Source organism: Pogona vitticeps, chromosome 2 (assembly GCF_051106095.1).
Source record: "Pogona vitticeps strain Pit_001003342236 chromosome 2, PviZW2.1, whole genome shotgun sequence".
NCBI classification, from domain to species: domain Eukaryota; kingdom Metazoa; phylum Chordata; class Lepidosauria; order Squamata; family Agamidae; genus Pogona; species Pogona vitticeps.
Genome location: NC_135784.1, coordinates 32,948,480 through 32,966,954, shown reverse-complemented (window position 1 = coordinate 32,966,954; position 18,475 = coordinate 32,948,480). Strand labels below are relative to the sequence as shown.

At 43.6% G+C, this 18,475-nt stretch overlaps 1 protein-coding gene across 1 annotated transcript in view; it reads left to right on the top strand.

Annotated features, from left to right (window-relative positions):
- Positions 1 to 18,475, top strand: part of GABBR1 (gamma-aminobutyric acid type B receptor subunit 1) — a 184,878-nt gene that overhangs the window by 111,822 nt on the left and 54,581 nt on the right. The window contains exons 4-5 of the mRNA XM_072988844.2: positions 14,939 to 15,142; positions 17,383 to 17,571. Coding sequence (XP_072844945.1) covers positions 14,939 to 15,142; positions 17,383 to 17,571 — 393 coding nt within the window. The remainder of the gene's footprint in view (positions 1 to 14,938; positions 15,143 to 17,382; positions 17,572 to 18,475) is intronic.

Genomic DNA, 18,475 nt, shown 5'->3' with positions numbered 1-18,475 from the left:
AGTTCCTCGTCTTGAACACTTTATTTTCTTTTGTATCAGCATCTGTTTGCCCTCAGGACAGCTCAGTGAGATGGAGCACTTGACTGGGGAGGTAGGGGCTAGGGGTTTGATTCTCCACTGTGCCTTGTAGGGAAAAAAAAACAGCCTCCAAGGGCAAACTGCATGGTTCCTGAATGCCCCACAAAAGGGAATGGTAAACCACATCTGAGGACTCCGTACCTAAACGAACCCTGGAAAAAGGGAATCAACTTCATAGCATATAATTGATTAATGAACACCTCAGATGCCAGAGCCAGAATTTAGGGAAGTTGCTTTCTGGAAAGTTCATTTGAGACCCTGGGAATCGTTAAATAAATAAATAATTCAAGCTCAGTTCTGACACAGGCCTGGTTCAGCCCTGGCTTCCTGTTACCTCATTAAGCCCATGCACCCACTCCAAAAACCGCCACCACAAAATGCAATTTGTCGCACCCTGGTTTGTTCAACCCTCTCCATCCACTTCGTAAATTTGTTTCTCCTTTAATCTCACTGAATAGATTGGATTTGATAAGGTCATATGTTCACCTCCGATTCCATATGGTAGCAATTTAAGGTTTGGATTCAGGAGGCCAGATGGAGTCAAATGCTTTTCAGAACTTACTGGGGCAGGCAACAATAGCAGAAATCTGTGCTTCCTCTCTTTCACATTTCTTTTGGTGAGAATAAATGTCTTTAATGAACACAGAAAAAAAAACTGAAGTTGGTGGTTTGCTGCTTCTTTGTCTGGAAATGAAACCAGCTTGAATGCCTGTTAATTACACGGCAATTTTCTTTGTTGAGGAGGCTGCTGAGCAGTTTGCCTTCATTAAGGCTAACATAATTATCAGATACTGGGGACAAACAACTGGAGATGGCTATCTCCATCATGTCCTATTTTCTAGCTTCCCAGAAGCATTTGGCTGCCTGCTGCTGGGAACAGCATGCTGAGACCTAGATGGGCCTGTAATCTGATCCAACACAACACTTCTTATGGTCTTAATGTTACAATGGCTGGGGAGTGAGTATCTTTATTTTGCTAGATTTCTAGATTGCTCTTGTTGCAGAGTTTTGAATTTCTGGCAAAATCTGTTTTTGCTACGCATTAGAGGTACAGAGAGGGATGTGGTGGCGCTGCAGGTTAAACCACAGCCTGTGCTGCAGGGTCAGAAGACCAGCAGTCGTACGATTGAATCCACACAACAGAGTGAGCTCCTGTCGCTTGTCCCAGCTCCTGCCAACCTAGCAGTTCGAAAGCATGCAAATGCGAGTAGCTAAATAGGGGTACAGAGACCCAGAGGAGAATAATACAAGTTCCCCAGAGTCCACCCCTGTCTCATTAATGGCACTTAAAATCTCAGTAACTCACTCTGAGACATTTGTAGGAGAAAGAATAAAAATATTTCTTTACTTACAGTAGCTTGTAATTAAAGACTTGTACATGCTGCTTTCTTTACTGTACACATACGTAGCAAATAATTGAATATATCAACATCAAACAAGCAACTGCCACCAACTGAAGAAATATAAGGAGAAAACACTCGGCAGACAGGTAGGATTATTTTTGAAATCAAAGGCTGGAAGGAATGAGTACTGGGCTGAAAACAATAGAATGAAATTTAACAGGGGTAAATGCAAAGTACTACACCTGGGAAAAAGAAACCACACCAACAGTTACAAGATGGGGGATATCTGGTTCAGCAATACTATAAGCCAGAAGGATCTTGGAATCATCATAGATCACAATCTGAATATGTGTCCAGTTCTTGACATCATACTTCAATAAGGATGTTGACAAATTTGAAAAAGTTCAGGGGAGGGTAACAAGGATGATTAAAGGACTGGAAACCAAAGCCTATGATTAAAGACTGAAAGAACTGGGCATGTTTAGCCTTGAGAAATGAAGACTGGTGGGAGATATGATAGCACTTTTCAAATACTTGATGTCATACAGAGGAGGGACAGGATCTGTTCTCGATCATCCCAGAGTATATGGCACGCAACAATGAACTCTAGTTACAGGAAGGCAGGTTTCATTTAAATATCAGGAAAAACTTCTGAACTGTTAGAGAGGTACGGCAATGGAACCAATTACCTCGAGAGGTGGTGAGTGCTCCAACAATGGAAGAACTGAGCAGGGAACTGGACTTTATGGCCTTATAGGCCCCTTCCAATTTCATTATTCTATGATTCTGTGATTGGTTAGTGCTGGATAGACAGACAAAAAACCCCTCCAGTCATTCAAGCCACAGACAGCATATGAAGTTGCAAATAAAACTCCAGTAGTCCCAAACCTAGGGCATTTCATAAGATCCCAACGGTTCAAAGTTTTGCTTTAAGACGATTACTGTGGTCCTGACAGGGCCATCCATTTGAGGAATCTGGGTTCTATATTACAGTGGTGCCTCGCACAGCGAGGTTAATCCGTTCCGGATTAACCCTCACTGTGTGAAAGCATCGCTGTACGGATCAAAAAAAGCCATTGGAACGCATTAAACAGCGTTTAATGCATTCCAGCGTTTAATGCATTCCAAATGGTCAAAAACTCACCGTACAGCGATGCTTTTCCGGGTCCGGCAGCCATTTTCGCGCCCTCGGTAAGCGAGGGGAGGGCGCGAAACACTGTGCGCGGCTATTTCGGCCGCAGCGAGACCGCGGATCAGCTGGTCGGCGGGTCCAAAATGGCCGCCGGAACAGCCGAAATGGCCGCGCACAGCGTTTTCGCGCCCTCCCCTCGTTTACCGAGGGCGCGAAAACGCTGTGCACGGCCATTTCGGCTGTTCCGGCGGCCATTTTGGACCCGCTGACCAGCTGATCCGTGGGTCGCAAAGCGAAGGTCAGTAAGCGAACCGCTCTGCGATTTTCTCCCTATGCGGGCACAGTTTTGCGATCGCATTTGCGATTGCAAAACCAGCCTCGTAGAGCGGATTCATCGTTCTACGAGGCGCCCGTTGTGCGAGGCACCACTGTATCACATAATGCAGTGGTTGGAAAGTTGGACCCAGACTTTGGAAATCCATGTTCAAACCCTTCGATGGCTTTGAAGCTCACTGATCATCTTGGGCCAAACATGTAGAGTGGTTCACAGAGCCACAACTAGCAATATTGGCACCAGAGGCAAAAGGCATCATCTCCCATCCACTTCACCTTGAGGCATGGGTGTAAGCCCCTCAAGGAAAAGGTGCCCAGCATTTCAGCACTCTCTGGATTTTGCCACCCTGGTGTGGAGCCCTATTTGTCCCATCCTAGTCATGACCCTCATGGCTGGGAAGTAAACGGGAAGAGGGGGACCACATGTGCCACATTCAACTTCTATGGACAAGGGTGGGCAAAATATAGCCTTGCAAAAGTTGTTACATTGCAACTCCCAGTGTTCCTCACCATGACTAAGCTAGGTCTGATGGGAGCCACAGGCCAACAACATCCAGAGGGTCACAAGTGATCTATCCTCTTCAAGGAGGAAAAGGAGGCTGTGTTTATGTTCCTATCCTAAACACATGAGGAATGAAACATGTGGAACATGCATGTGTGTTCCATGGGGCTAACACAGCACCCAGCACAGGTCAATTCCATTGAATACTGTGGCTGTTGCCCTTCACTTGCTCGGGATGGGCTGGTTCTGCTAAACCAAGGATCTGTTGGGCCACCACTTTCTCCAGAAGAATAAAATAGCAGTTGGGAGCAAAATGTGCTGATACCCTACAGAGACGGTTGTGACACTTGCCCTTCCAGGCTGTCTATTGATCATCCCTGCTCTTTTCCGCTCTGTTTGGCTTCAGATGCTCCAGCAGCAACACTATGTGCAAGAACCCTTGTAGATGTTCTGTGCCACTTTCCAAGGTCACACGAAACCCGCTAGATCATTACTTGTTTTTGGAAAAAGCCAAAAACCTGAACTGCTCCCCAGAAACAACAACACCTGCAACCTTCAACCGCTGAGATGAACACGATGATACCATGGCATACAGACGAGCCATGCAATCTAAAGCCATTCTGCTGCCATTGAAAGCATAGCTTTAGGGGCTTTTGAAACCTCACCACTCTGCTTAAGAAAGCATCCATATATAAACCTAACTACACCGAGAGTACAGAAATAAACCTTTCTGTGAGGTGTTGATGGCAATCAGTACCACAATTGTTTCCCCCTGAATCATTCTGAATAACTCCTTTAATGCGCCTAGGGGGAAAAGACAGCCCTCGATAGATGTTTTTGCGCTTCATTTTACAATAATTGCTTGATGTGCATGTGTAGTTCAGGTTTCGTCTTGTGTTATTTTACGATTGGCACACCTGTCTTCTTCCCTTTCAAGTCTGGCATTGCTCAGCTAAGGTACAAATAGAAACTATACTAGGGGAGGGGCCAGAGAAGCCTTCCAATCTCCCTTAGCAACCAGGAGAGGTCTACTTTATGTTTTAAACCAGGCTTGTCCAACCTGCGGCCCGTGGGTCGCATGCGGCCCAGGTCGGCTCGTAATGCGGCCCAGTTCAATTTTTCATTTAAAAAGAAATTCCAGTTTCAAGTTACACTGCCGGCGCTTGCGGCCAGAATGCAGCCAGGCACGTCACAACGGTAGGGGGGGAGAGAGGGAAGGAAGGAAGGAGCAGAGGGGAGAGGGGGGCTGCGTGACTGCATTGCGCCGTCCCTGTCAATAGTTGGACCCCCTCCTGGCCCCATAAAGCCACCGGAGTCAAAGCTGGCAGCCTCTGCTGTCTGAGATCGCAGCTGGCAGTAAGCGGGGCTGCGGAGGACAGCTAGGGCTGCCTCCCCCCCATGCGGCCCAAACCAAATTTTCATCTTCTAATGTGGCCCAGGGAAGGTGAAAGGTTGGACACCCCTGTTTTAAACCAACCATCTCCAGCTTGGCTGGTCCCATGTGCTGAACAGGAATTCCCATCTACCACAGGAAATAAATAATGTATGCCACTACTAGGTCGGCAGCAGGAGTGTTTGTGTGTGTGTTTTGTAGCAATCAATTTCTAGTCTTTGAAAGAGATTATATAGGATTACAATGATCAAACACCATGAGATTATTTGGGATATACATGTATGCATGCACGTGCACAGACATTCTTACTTACTTACTTACACACACACACAAATGCACACACATACACACAAAAACCTCCAGGATTGTGTCAGGGAAGACCTGCCCCCAGTTCACTGGCTTTGCATTTGTGCGTGACAAAACAGAACACAAAGTGAATCTTAATAACAAGACCGTAAAACATCTTTACTTTCGAAAGTAGGAGAGACTTCAAAAAATACACAGTATATGTGTAAAGAGTTTATCTCCAAAAATTAAACAGTGGTTGTTTTTATACTTATATACAAACCATTGTAACTACAATGACAGTTCCTCTGTTCAGGAAAAGTCTTAATCTATCATAGTGTCTCTGTTGACCTGACCCATCAAACTTAACATAACTGACACTTGCATTCTGGGAAGTAGATCTTCTCAGTGCCTATATATGGGCAGTTCCACATTCCACTTGTTTCTTCCCTCCCCACCCCCACCCCAATTAATTGGCAAAAGACATGTGGCTGCTTGAGACAGAACAGCAAATGATGACTTCTGTCCCACGTTGGTCATACTGTATGTTACCCAAATAGAGCCAGTTTGCTTTGTCACAGGAAGATCCTACAAGTCCCTCTTCCCATCACTCGCAGTAGAAATGCCATGACAATGCATGAAACAGCCAACAGTGTTCAGTTCTTTCATGACACGCAACCCAACGTCTGCTCTCTGTGACAGCTGCTCCACTCTGCCCAACAGTATTACTGGCCATGATCACCTCTCTTTCCTTTATGCATCATATGTACAGCTGCCAAGGCCTGCATTATTGTTTACCACTCTGTTAGCACACCTCTTTCAATTCCAAACTGGGTATTGAGGGAGTTTTCTTACTCTGTTGCAGTAAAAACAACATAGAGTCTTCTAGAACCTTTAAGAGTAACACATTTTATTTTGTATGTGCTTATGTGAACTGCAGATTGCCACATATTTCAAACTAAACATCAGAATTCTATTGGCAATTTACAGAAGCATATGTGAATCTCATAAGTCATGGTGGCAAATTGCCCTAATTAACAAAATGCTGCCTGTGTCTTGACATGCAACAGGTATGCAACCAGGAATACAATTGACATATCTTTAATTAGTAGCAATACACCACTGCAATTTATGTGATTTCACTTATGCATATGTAAAGGATAACTGACCCCTGTTCCTGGCCAGTACAAGAATCTGCAGCTAAAGCATCTCTGACAGATGAATGTCCAACTTTTGTTCAAACACCTATAAGGAAGGACAATCTGGAAGGACAATCTATCACATTTTAAAGCAATCCATTCCAGCGTCAACAAGTTATTATCATCAGGAAATTTTTCTTAAGTCAGAATCTTCTGTCTTGTAATTTGAATCCATTCATTCATGTTCTGCTCTCACAGAAAACAAGCTGGCTCCATTTTCCATATGAAAGCCCTTCAGATATTTCAAGATGTATTGTATTATGTCTCAGTCTTCTGCAAAATACAGTGGATGCTATGACTTCCCTTGATCTGGATGCTATACTTCTGTTGATATAGCCTTGAATTGCATTAGGTTTTGTTTTGTGTTGCCACCACATCACAATGTTGAATTGTATACAATTTGTGGTCTACTAAGCCTCCTAGATCCTTATCTCGTGTACTGCTGACAAGCCAAGTGTCATCTCATCCCTCCTATATTTTCCTCATAAATGTAAAACTCAGCATGTATCCCTGCTGAATTCATTTTATTTTGGAGAGGTTTCCCCAATCTGTTGAGCTCACTTAGTTTTATCTTCTGAGGTAAGAAGATAAAAGAAGATTTGAATCTTCTCAGTTCAAATCATTAGAAATCGAATACTGTTTCATTCATATCATTTATAAAGATATTGAATAACACCAGGAGAAAATATTGGGACACACACTTCTCCTCAGGATAATGGGAGAATCATTGGTGAACTATCTCTGAGTGCGATCTGTCAAGCAACTACAGTATAAATCCACTGACTGGCCCCCATTTTACCACCCTGACCACAAGAATTTCATTTGGACCTTGCTAAAAGCTTTAATTGAATTTAAGATACAATATATTCACAGCATTCACCTAATTTGCCAAGTTGCTTAATTAGTCATGCCAGACAAATCTTATTTCTTTGTTTTTATTATTGATTAGTTTTGCATGACTTGTTTTTGGGAAACCTGTAGTAGAGTAGTATTATAGTGGCCGTAGCATTCTTTTCCAGGACCTCACAGTCCAACTGCTTAATAATCAGTTTCAGAATCGTTTTGGGTGCCAATGGCAATCTGACACTTGCATTCTGGGAAGTAGATCTTCGCTGCTTTCATATCCTTCAAGTAGTTCTCACTACCATTACACATTATCACCCTGCCTGCCAAAATCTGCACTCAGCCCCAGTGGTACAATGGGAAACTCTGGACGTAATTGTTTTAAGGAGGCTCTTTAGAAGGTAATGCTTATTTATTTCACTCACTTCGAAATGGGTAAGTTAGCCTGCTGGGTTTTGGGTGCCTGCCTGCTCATTCGGTTGAGTGAGTCCCTGGACTTCTGCCCCAAAATGATGGTACCACTGAGGAAGCCTGCAGCCATTTTCACAAAATAGCTTAATTCTCTACAGTACTTCGAAGCTGCAGTGGGCAATGTCTAGCCTTGTAAAGGCTTTTTCTCTTGGTCCCCCTCTTAGTAAGAGACAGAAGCCTTAAGATATTAACTTGGCAGTAAAGTTGCCACCAGCCCCTCTTTTTAACCCTTTCTTTCATTTTCCCATCTCTCCAGCAGACAAGAGGGCATTCCTGTTACGGGGAACATGGTTCCCTCATTGTAAATTGGACACTCAATAAAGCCCCAAGGGCTCTCGCTCTCTCTCTCTCTCCACCTCTCTCTCTCCCCTCCCTTAAGTGAGGAAGTTTCTAGTGAATATGTGGAGCAGAAAGGGCATCGGGTGGGCAGATTTTCTATGAAGAAATTAACCTTCACTACATAAAAAAAGAAGAAAAAGATCATAGTACAGTACATTCTTAATTCTTAACACAAAGGCAAAACAGTATCACATAGAGTCTTCTTTGAGCACATCTTAATTTAACAAACTCCATACCTACATTTCTGTGTAACCATCTAGTAGTAAAATAAAATAAACAGCATTTAACCTCACACATCTATTTAAACAATGTCTGGGCTACTCAAACAATGACAGTCTTTCTTTGTTCGTTGTTGCTCTTTGTCCCAGGGTCTCTCAGGGTCTTCTCTGTCTATAGCTAGAGGAAAAGAGGAAAAATGTTTCCCTGGTATTTCAGCCTAAAGGTCCCTGAGAGAACCTGATTGGCTAATACCTGTGAGGTGGTGGCAACAGTAGTGGCAAAATTGCTGACATTACTAGCTATTCCTGTTATGCTGACCCAAATTGTGGGAAACTTGATGGCATAATTTGTGGTTTTCCTTTCACCTGTCTCCTGATTTTAACTTTTTTCTCTCGTGTGTTGTCAGCCTGTAACATGAGGGACAGGTGGTTTTTGTTCCTGGTGTTGAACAATGGTATGGATGAATCCATTGCTTTGACAGGCCCTGTCAATGCTACTGAATTGAAGTATTCAGTGTTCGTTACAATTGGCTATGCTAGGAGAAACTGGAGTTCCTATACGAGGACATCCACACCCTTGCCTTAAAGGGACAGAAAAGGCCAACGGAAATCCCTTTTAGCTATCTGGAATGTCTCTGTGACATAAAAAAACTAGCTTTGGAACAAAGGCCTTCTTAATTGCAAAGAAATAGGCTTCTACAATATGTCCGTAACACTCTTATAATTTTCCAATTTTATCCCTACCCATCATAAAAGGTGAATTTGGGAATCCTCCTTTCAAATATGATTGCTTGAGGAAATAGTAGGGGATCAGCGAAAACAATTATTATCCCTTCCAGCTTAAAAGACAGGAACTGACCTTTTCCTATCATTTTTGCTCTATTTTCTTTTGCATTGAGGTTATTGTACAGGACCAGCCTCTGTGTTAGTTGGAGCAAATCTGTCATCTGAAGCAGCATACTTTGGATGTTGTGAGAGGGCAGCAAAGTGTTAATCATTTACTTTCGTTATTATTGCCTTTTGAATTCCAGGCATAGGTGGCTAATGGCTGTGGTAGTGAAAGATACTCCCTCCTGAATACTGACTGGGGCAGAGATGTTCCATGGCTGGGACCATAAGCTGTCCCTCCTGTTAGGGGTGGGCCAAGTAGCTTATGGGATGGAGGGGTTTTATCTCAAATACTGTATACAGTAGAAATAACTTGGCTGCCTTAGTGTATTGTGTGTCCCTTATCTTGGGTATGTGGGGGGGGGATCTATTCACTACTTCTCAAGCTGCGGGGTACTAGGGCTAGCTCTGAATGAATGGTCAGGGGCTTAGTACATGCCCCACCAGAAGAACAAAATATTGACCACTCCACAACCTGCTGTGAGGAATTTGTATGACACTTTGCAGATAAAGCTGCTCGGATCTGTTCTGACTTGGATGCTGCAATTGATACAGACCCAGGGGATGTAACTTTGGTCCCGGCTTGTCCTGTTTTAATGGATACTTTTCAGCTGGTGTGGCCAGATGATGTGGACAGGATTCTTGGAGAGGTGAATGCCGCCACATGTGTGCTGGACTCTTGCCTTTCCTGGGAGCCAGAGGAGGAATGGCCCGATTGGGTACAGGGTGGTGGTAAATGCCTCCTTGCAGCAGGGTGGGAACCCTGCTTGCTTAAAAGAGGCAGTAATAAGACTGCTACTGAAAAAGCCCTCCCTGGATAACTACTGGCCAGTCTCAAACATCCCATTCCTGGGCAAGGTACTGGAGCGTGTGGTGGTTTCTCAGCTTCAGGGATTCCTGAAGGAAGCAGATTATCTAGACCCATTTCAGTCTAGTTTCAGGCCTGGCTATGGGACAGAGACAGCTTTGGTAGCCTTGGTGGATGACTTACATCAGGAACTGGACAGGAGGATTTTGTCCCTGATGGTTCTCAGTGGCTTTCACTACCATAGACCATGGTATCCTTCTGGGCTGTCTCTCTGAGATGGGACTTGGAGGCACTGTTTTACAGTGGCTCCAGTCCTTCCTGGAGGGGAGAACTCAGAAGGTGGTGCTGGGTGACTCCTGCTCAACGCCCTGGCCATTGGCCTGTGCCGTTCCTCAGGGTTCTCCTTTGTCACCCGTCCTTTTTTACATCTACATGAAACCACTGCCGCTGGTAGAGGTTGTCTGAGGTTTTGGGGTTCGGTTTCACCAGTATGTGGATGACACCCAACTCTATCTCTCCTTTCCACCTAATTCCAGGGAAGCTGTCTTGACTCTAAACCAGTGCCTGGCATCAGTAATGGGCTGGATGAGGGCAAACAAACTGAAATTTAATCCCGACAAGACAGAGGTGCTCCTGTTTATTCAGAAGGCAGATGAGGGAATAGGGATCTTACCTGTACTGGATGGGGTTACACTCCCCCTGAAAACTCAGGTCCGTAACTTGGGTATACTCCTGGATTCATCCCTAAGCTTGAATGCCTAGTTCTCGGGGGTGGCAGGAGTACATTTGCACAGCTAAAGCTGGTGTGCCAGCTGTGCCCGTTCCTTGAGATGTGGGATCTGGCTACAGTGACACATGCCGTAGTTACATCCCGTTTGGATTATTGTAACACACTATATGTGGGGCTGCCTTTGAAGACAGTTCGGAAACTTCAGCTGGTTCAAAACTCTGCAGCCAGACGACTGACTGGGGCCAGCTGCAGGGAGCATATAACACACCTGTTACAAGAACTGCACTGGCTACCAGTCCGTTTCCAAGCCCAATTCAAAGTGCTGGTCATTACCTATAAAGCCCTATACAGCTTGGGTCCAGGCTACCTGAAGGAATGTATCTCCCTATATGCGCCTTCTCGGCAATTAAGGTCAGCAGAGGAGGCCCTCCTCTCTGTCCCATTGCCAGCACAAGCACAGCTGATGGGGACACGGGAGAGGGCCTTTTCTATGGTGGCTCCCAGGCTATGGAACGCTCTCTCCCTCGGGAGATCAGGATGGTCCCTTCCCTGTGATCCTTCCAAAAAAAGCTAAAGACTCATCTCTTCAGACAGGATTTTAACAACTATAAATGAACCCCTGAAGCCCATTTTAGTAGATAATTTTAATCTGTTATATGTTTTTATCTTTCAGTCTTTTAATTGTATTTTGAATTGTATATTGTTTAACTCATTTTTTAATATTTAACTTATGTTTGTAAATTGTGTGGATTTTAATGTTCTGAGCCACTTTGGGTCCCTTGTTGGGAGAAATGCATCATATAACTCGTGGCGCAGTGGTGAAAACGCTGTACTGCAGCTAAAACTGTGCTCACGACCTGGGGTTCAAATCCCAGGTAGCCGGCTCAAGGTTGACTCAGCCTTCTATCCTTCCGAGGTCGGTAAAATGAGTACCCAGCTTGCTGGGGGGGGGGGGCAATGTGTAGCCTGCATAATTAAATTGTAAACCGCCCGGAGAGTGCTTGTAGCGCTATGGGGCGGTATATGTCCAATAAATAAATAAATAAATCAATAAATCAATAAATCAATAAATAAAACTTGAAAATAAAAAAACCCTAAGATCTCCAAAGGGCCTCCAAAACAGACTTCCAGAAGTCACTGTTCTAGGTTGCTTTTCACAATGTTGATTTTTCTGCCTGGAACAGACACAGGAATGTTGTTCCTGGAGACATTTGGGGGTTTGTTGTATCAGTCCCCTGTAGCTGGATGAAAAAGGTAAATTTGGTTGGTCTGCCTTACTGGAAGTCACAATTCCGGGCTGTTTTTCACAATATCAATTTTTTTGCTTGGAATGAGTTATGGAATGTTGGTCCTAAGGGTGATTTATGGCTTGCTGCATCTGTCTCATTTAGTCACACATGTGCCATGAATTTGGTTTGATTATCCTACTGGATAATCACACCAAAACCAGTGCTTGAGAAGTTGCTGTTCTAGGCCATTGTCTTCTGTTCTGCCTAGTTTGAGGACAATAAAAGGATCAAGGAAATAGTAATTTTTAGGTGTGCAGTCTACAATATTGTTCTGATGTTTGTCCATTGCATCCCACTGTTTTTGGCATCAAGTTTTATTAAAAAGTCCCCATTCTGCCTTCTTCCGTTCCAGCTTTTACCTAGTTCCTGATTTTAATAACTCAGCTTCTTCGATTCAGCTGCACCCTATTTAAATTTATTAGCTCTATTAACAACATCACTATGGCCAGTGATTAATTACAGGTCTCTCCTTCCTGCTTGTTAATAGTGGCCATTTTGTTAAGAACACTTTTCTTGAACTACCCTAGTTTTCTTGATTCCCTAGTTCATTGCCAATTTCTGGCTGCTGCTTTCTACTATAAAGTTACCCATCTTCATAAAATCACAAAACCTTCTGGACAAAGAAGCATCTAGATTCTTTCTAACAGCAAGTTAATACCTTTTGCGAAGTGGCACAACAGGATTTCAGCCATGGTCTTAATTCCTCCTCCTTAAAACTGTTTCATTAGTGATTCTCTTGATCCAGTACATTATTAACATCCCATGATAAACCCACATTTCATACTCTTTTATCTTTTTATAGTAGCTATTTTAATTTTTTATTATTATTTAAGGTTGTGTTTCTAGTGACTAATATGATCAACAACTAATGGCAAGAAAATACTTTCCTATAAAGTAGTATTGTAGCATTCTCTTTTAAAAGCCATATTTCCAAGCTCTGGTGGAAATATAGCTTTTAAAACTCACAGATGATGCTGGGAGCAACCTGAGGCAATATAGAGCTGTTTGTGCCATGTGGCCCCTTGTAATTCTCTAAGCTAGCATGAAACTCTCTTGTATGCTGGAGGACAATGCCCTGCCACCAGTGGAGCTGGGATATTATTATTATTATTATTATTATTATTATTATTATTATTATTATTATTATTATTATTATTATTATTATTATTATTATTATTATTATTATTATTATTATTATTATTATTATTATTATTATTATTATTATTATTATTATTATTTTGTACCTGGAATGTGTATTCTTTGCCTCAGATAGCAAAATGGCATGGCCTGGCCTGGTGATAACAATGTTCTGCTTGACATCCACTAGCCCTGTGGCACACTGGATGAACTGCAGCACTGCAGTCAAGCCTCTGCTCACAACTTAGTCCAGTCCTGATGGATTCAGATAGCTGGCTCAAGGTTGACTCAGCCTTTCATCCTTCTGAGGTTGGTAAACTAAATACCTAGCTCACTGGGACACAAAGTGTTCCTTGCATAATTATGTTGTAAACTGCCCAGAGAATGCTTTAGCACTATGGTGTAGTATATAAGTCAAAACAACAACAGTACTGTACTTGGAGAACAATAGGAACAATAGCAGCAGAGATTTATGGCCCACCAGTCCTGGTGGGCTTCCCATAGGCATCTACAGTAGTGCCTCGCATTACGATGTTAATTCGTTCCAGCGAAATCGCTGTAGAACTAAAACATCGTAAAGCCATTTTTAAAAGCCCATAGAAATGCATTAAAACCCGATTCATGTGTTCCTATGGGCTTGAAACTCACCATCCAGCGAAGATCCTCCATAGCGCGGCCATTTTCACTGCCCATGCAGCGAGGAATCCGTCCCAGAAAACAGCAGGCGGCCATTTTTTTCACCCGGTATCCATTTTGAAACCACTGATCAGCTGTGTGAAAATCTTCGTTTTGCGATAATCGGTTAGCGAACCAGGTAACCGATCATCGCAAAGTGAAAAAAACCCATAGGAAACATCGTTTTGCAATCGCAAAAACTTCTTCGTTATGCGATTTCATCATTAAACGAAGCGCTCGTCTTGTGAGGCACCACTGTACTTGGACATGATGGGGAACAGGATGTTGATCCAAATGAGCTTTTTTTCCCTCCTGCCCAGCTAGGTCAGGCTTCTCTTAATCTTATTTGCTTTGAATGGACCCCTTGGATTTGAATGAGGGATGCCCAGAGCAATGACTCATGCAAATACAGGATGTGCAATTTCATTCGAAGGCCAGGTAGATGTGCTGCATCTTTGCCTCAGAATTACTCACTGATAGATGCCATCACCCTGCTTGGAGATGGGCGGTGGGCTCATGGGGAGCCTTCCTGTTAACTGAATTTCTCATGGCGCACATGAGCTGTTCTCTCTTGTTCTCTCTTGGCAGGCTCCAACACGCAGCCAATACTGCACAGAATCAGCAACCCCATGTAGTCACACACTCACTGCAGTCTGTTCTTACTTGGAAATCATTGGAATTATACTAGCTCGGTGATTTAGGTAGGTTGGGAGTTCGATCCCCCGCTGTGTCTTCAGGGAGAAGAACCATCTTGTATAGCCTTGGGCAAGCTGTACATTCCCAGGGAGCCCCTGGAAAAAGGGAATGGTAAACCACTTTTCAGTATTCTCTCTCTCTGGAAAATCCTAGAAAAACAATCACCCTTCAGCAGAATTGATTTAAAAGCACATTTATTATTATTCAAAAACACCAGGCACAGTCAAAATTATAAAAACATTGACTGGTATTATATAACAGATACAGGTTTTAACTACAAACCTAAGTATCTGTTCAATATCGGCACAGTATGTATGCTGTTCCTAATACTGCCAATTTTTGTAGCTCTGATGGTGTGATTTTTGAAATTTGCAGCTGCTTATAATACTGTGTGATGGTGGTGATGATTTGAAAAAAAAGTGATTTTTTCCAAAGTCTAGGTCTCATGAAATAAAATCCCAAATATAAAGCACTACATCATGCTAGCTCTTCTGATATAGTCCCTTTTTCTATTCACTTGTCTTTAACATGAGACATTGGATTAATTCTATGACTTGGTCTTTTCCTTTTCTTGCCCAGGCTGCAAACTCATCTTCCCTCCTTGGGATGGCGGGATCCGTTACCGAGGCTTGACCCGTGAGCAGGTGAAGACGGCCCGCTTCCTGCCTTTTGACTACGAAATTGAATATGTCTGCCGGCCCGAACGTGAGATTGTGGGCCCCAAAGTACGCAAGTGCCTGCCCAATGGCACCTGGACAGACAGCGACGTGGAAAGCCGCTGCTGTGAGTCTCATGGGTGGAGCATAAAAGAGAAGAGGCATCCTATTGCAATCAGATCTTGCAGAATTCACTTTTTAATTATTGTTATTGTTGTTGTTGTTGTTGTTGTTGTTGTTGTTGTTGTTGTTATTATTATTATTATTATTATTATTATTATTGGCCCTCAAAGCCTCCCAGCAGCATAACTTTGCCATCTGGAGGATGCTAGGAGATGTTGCCCAAAAAAGCCACTTTTCCAATCTATAAAACAGTGGGACAAAAGAATTTTGTGGGTGAGAAAGAGCCTGGAGCGTAAGTGCTGGGTGGACAGGTTGGCATAAAGAGTAAAAACAGATTTCACTTCTGGTCCCAGGGTTACTAGATAAACACCCCCACAGTATGCTTTAAGTACAAATGGGGAATTTTTGGACCTCCAGATGCTCCTCAACTCCATCTCCCCTCTGCTCCCACCAGCATGACTTGCAGTCATGGAGAATGAGATGTTTTTGGTTCCGTGTCTAGAGGGCTGAAGGCTTTCTATCTCTGCCTTGGGAGCTTACGCTGCATCTCCCTTCTTGACAGAGCTAGTTTCCCCTTAACCTGTGTAACATCATCCTGTTATTGATTTTTTTTTCTTAAAAGCTACTTTTTTTTAATCTGCTGACTCTGCCATTTTATTTTTTATCCTTGTGGTTTTATTATGGCTTTTTTTAACTGTTTGTATGTAATTCACATCAAAAGGCGAAGGTTTTAATCCTATAAACAGACCACTGAACAAACAGATCCTTATACCTGTCTGACTCTCTGTGGGAGAGACATGAGGAAAATCCAGGTACAGCAACGTCTCCTGAGGAGATTGCGATAGTGCAGCTTGACCTGTTGAGTTCCTGCCTGTTGTGTGGTGATTTAAAGCACAAAAGGTCTTGGGGGGATAGAGGGAGGAGGGCAGCCTTGATCGCACAGAGACGTTTCACAGGTCTCTCGTGTCTCCTATACTTGGTGTTTAGACCACGATGCTACAGCAGCCAGGACTGTACCTTAGTAGAGCCTATCTACCCATGCTAATGCTGGCCCCATGTAGTGAGCAGCATTGAACTTCCCTTCTACGTTTCTTAGAATGCACTAGAGTGTTGTGAAATCTAAAATGGCAGCTTAGGGCTGCCTGCAGCTGTTCTCAACTAAACCATGACCAGTGGGAGCCCTTCAACATAGGAGGAGGGAGGCCAGAGAGAACACTTTGCTGAGGGTCATTTTTTGAGTATGGAAATGGGGCTGCACACTGACGTTGTCAACTAACCTGTTTTGTTAAATCCTCCTGGAACACAGAGCAACAGCTGACATGAAAAAGCATAATAATGACTACAAGAAGCACTGGGTTGTTCTCGTCTCCAAGGAAATTATACATGTGGCCACATTTGCTCTTACTCTGTGCCTCTGCACAGAAGTGAAAACAATTCTCTTCTGTTGTTTCTGCAAGGCCTGCTCGCACTGAGGCCTTCTGGGCTTGCTTTTTGAAGAGGCAGTGAGTGGGAAACAGCTACCCTAAATCCGGAGCCAGCTTTCTATTCCAGCACCCATTATTAGAATGGGTGGGGCTGGGATGGTGGTGAAGGCAGAATGAGTAGGGTATTTAAAGTCCTGCCCCAAAGGCACATCAGCCATGGGTTGTCCAGGCAAGCACAGTTTCCGAGAGTCACACAGGTATAAGAGTCAAGTAAAGAATCCATCAGTGCCATGACGGGCCAGTCTCTGCCAGCCTGTCCCATCCTTCTACTCTTCAGATGTATCGAACTAAAACTCCCAGTCAGCACAACTAACATCTATTGGCTGATGAAGTTGTAATCCAATCCATCTAGAGCAGTGATTTTCACCCTTGGGTAACCTAGGTGTTCTTGGACTGCAACTTCCAGAAACCCTAAGCAGCACAGCAAGTACTGAAGGCTTCTGGGAGTTGCAGTCCAAGCACATGTGGGTTATCCAAGGTTGGCAACCACTGCTCTAGAGGGTACAGAGTATGAGACAACTGTTCAGACTTCAACGTTATCAGAAGCAAGGAAACTACTTGCAGAGCAAATATCTTGAGAACAAGGAGGTGAGGAATCTTTGGCCCTCTGGGTGTTTTATACTAACACTCTCATTATCTCTTATCATGGGCCACACTGGCTGGAGCTTCTGGGAGTTGGAAAAGCTGATGTTTCCTCACATTACATAACAATGGCAGGTTGTGCTTCTGAAAACAAAAGTTTCTTCATCTTCCCTCACAGTACGTACCTGTCCCAAGATGCACCTGAGCTTGGAGAACGGCCAAGTACATGTCCGGGGGATCGAAAGGGTGCCTGTTGAAGGTACCTGGGTGGAATATCGGTGCAATCCTGGCTTCCATCTTGTGGGTAGTCCCCGCAGCAACTGCACCAAGGTGGGCCGTTGGAGTTCGCCCAAGCCTGTCTGCGAATGTAAGTCATACGACAGGACAGCAGAAGTGAGGAAGCCCAAAAGGATGGAAAGCTGTAACTGGAGAAGAAAGTTCTCAGTCAGGGTGGTGGGATTATTATTATTATTTTCAGAAGTGGATGTGAAGATGTATGAAGTCAGCAGAAATTCTAGGAGAAGAAAACATAATTAATTTTTAAGATACGTTGTTTTAGATTGACATCACAACAGCCGTATTGGTTGCTCCACTTTTCTCTCTGTCTTCTACAGAGGGCTTAAAGAGTGAAGTGGTGTTTTCTATATTTAAAGCAACATACTAAAGATAGATTTTTTTTTCTGGAATAAAAGACAGGTATGAACATGGCTTTGAGGGAATAATCTTTCTTCAGAGGAAAATATGGGGCAGGTGGATGAGAAGAACAACTCATTATTTTGCCATGGTGTAGTTCTGTGGATTTTTTTTTTTTAAATAGTAGGCCAACCATGTAGGAGGAATACAGGATCACAAGAGATGTGCTACCTCCAGGGCTGGTGTAAAGTTGGGCTATCAGTAGAAGAATGGCTATACAGTGAAGGGATCTTTGGATGTGACTCAGATGTGATCCTCCCCTGTACCACCCACAACTTTAATCCATTTTAGTTGGCTTATCTGTCATTTAATTAATTGATTCTGTGTTCTGCCCTTCAGCCAATAATCTCAAAACTCTCCTTTTCCCAGCTTTATCCATGACTCTGTGAGGAAGGTGGGAGGATAGAGTGTAAAAAACTTGGGTGAATTTCATAGCTTAATAAGATCTAGAGCAGTGATTCCCAACTTTGGGTCCCCAAATGCTCCAGGACTGCAATTCCCAGAAATCCTGGCCAGAACAGCTAGTAGTGAAGGCTTCTGGGAGTTTTAGTCCAATGACATCTGGAGACCCAAGGCTG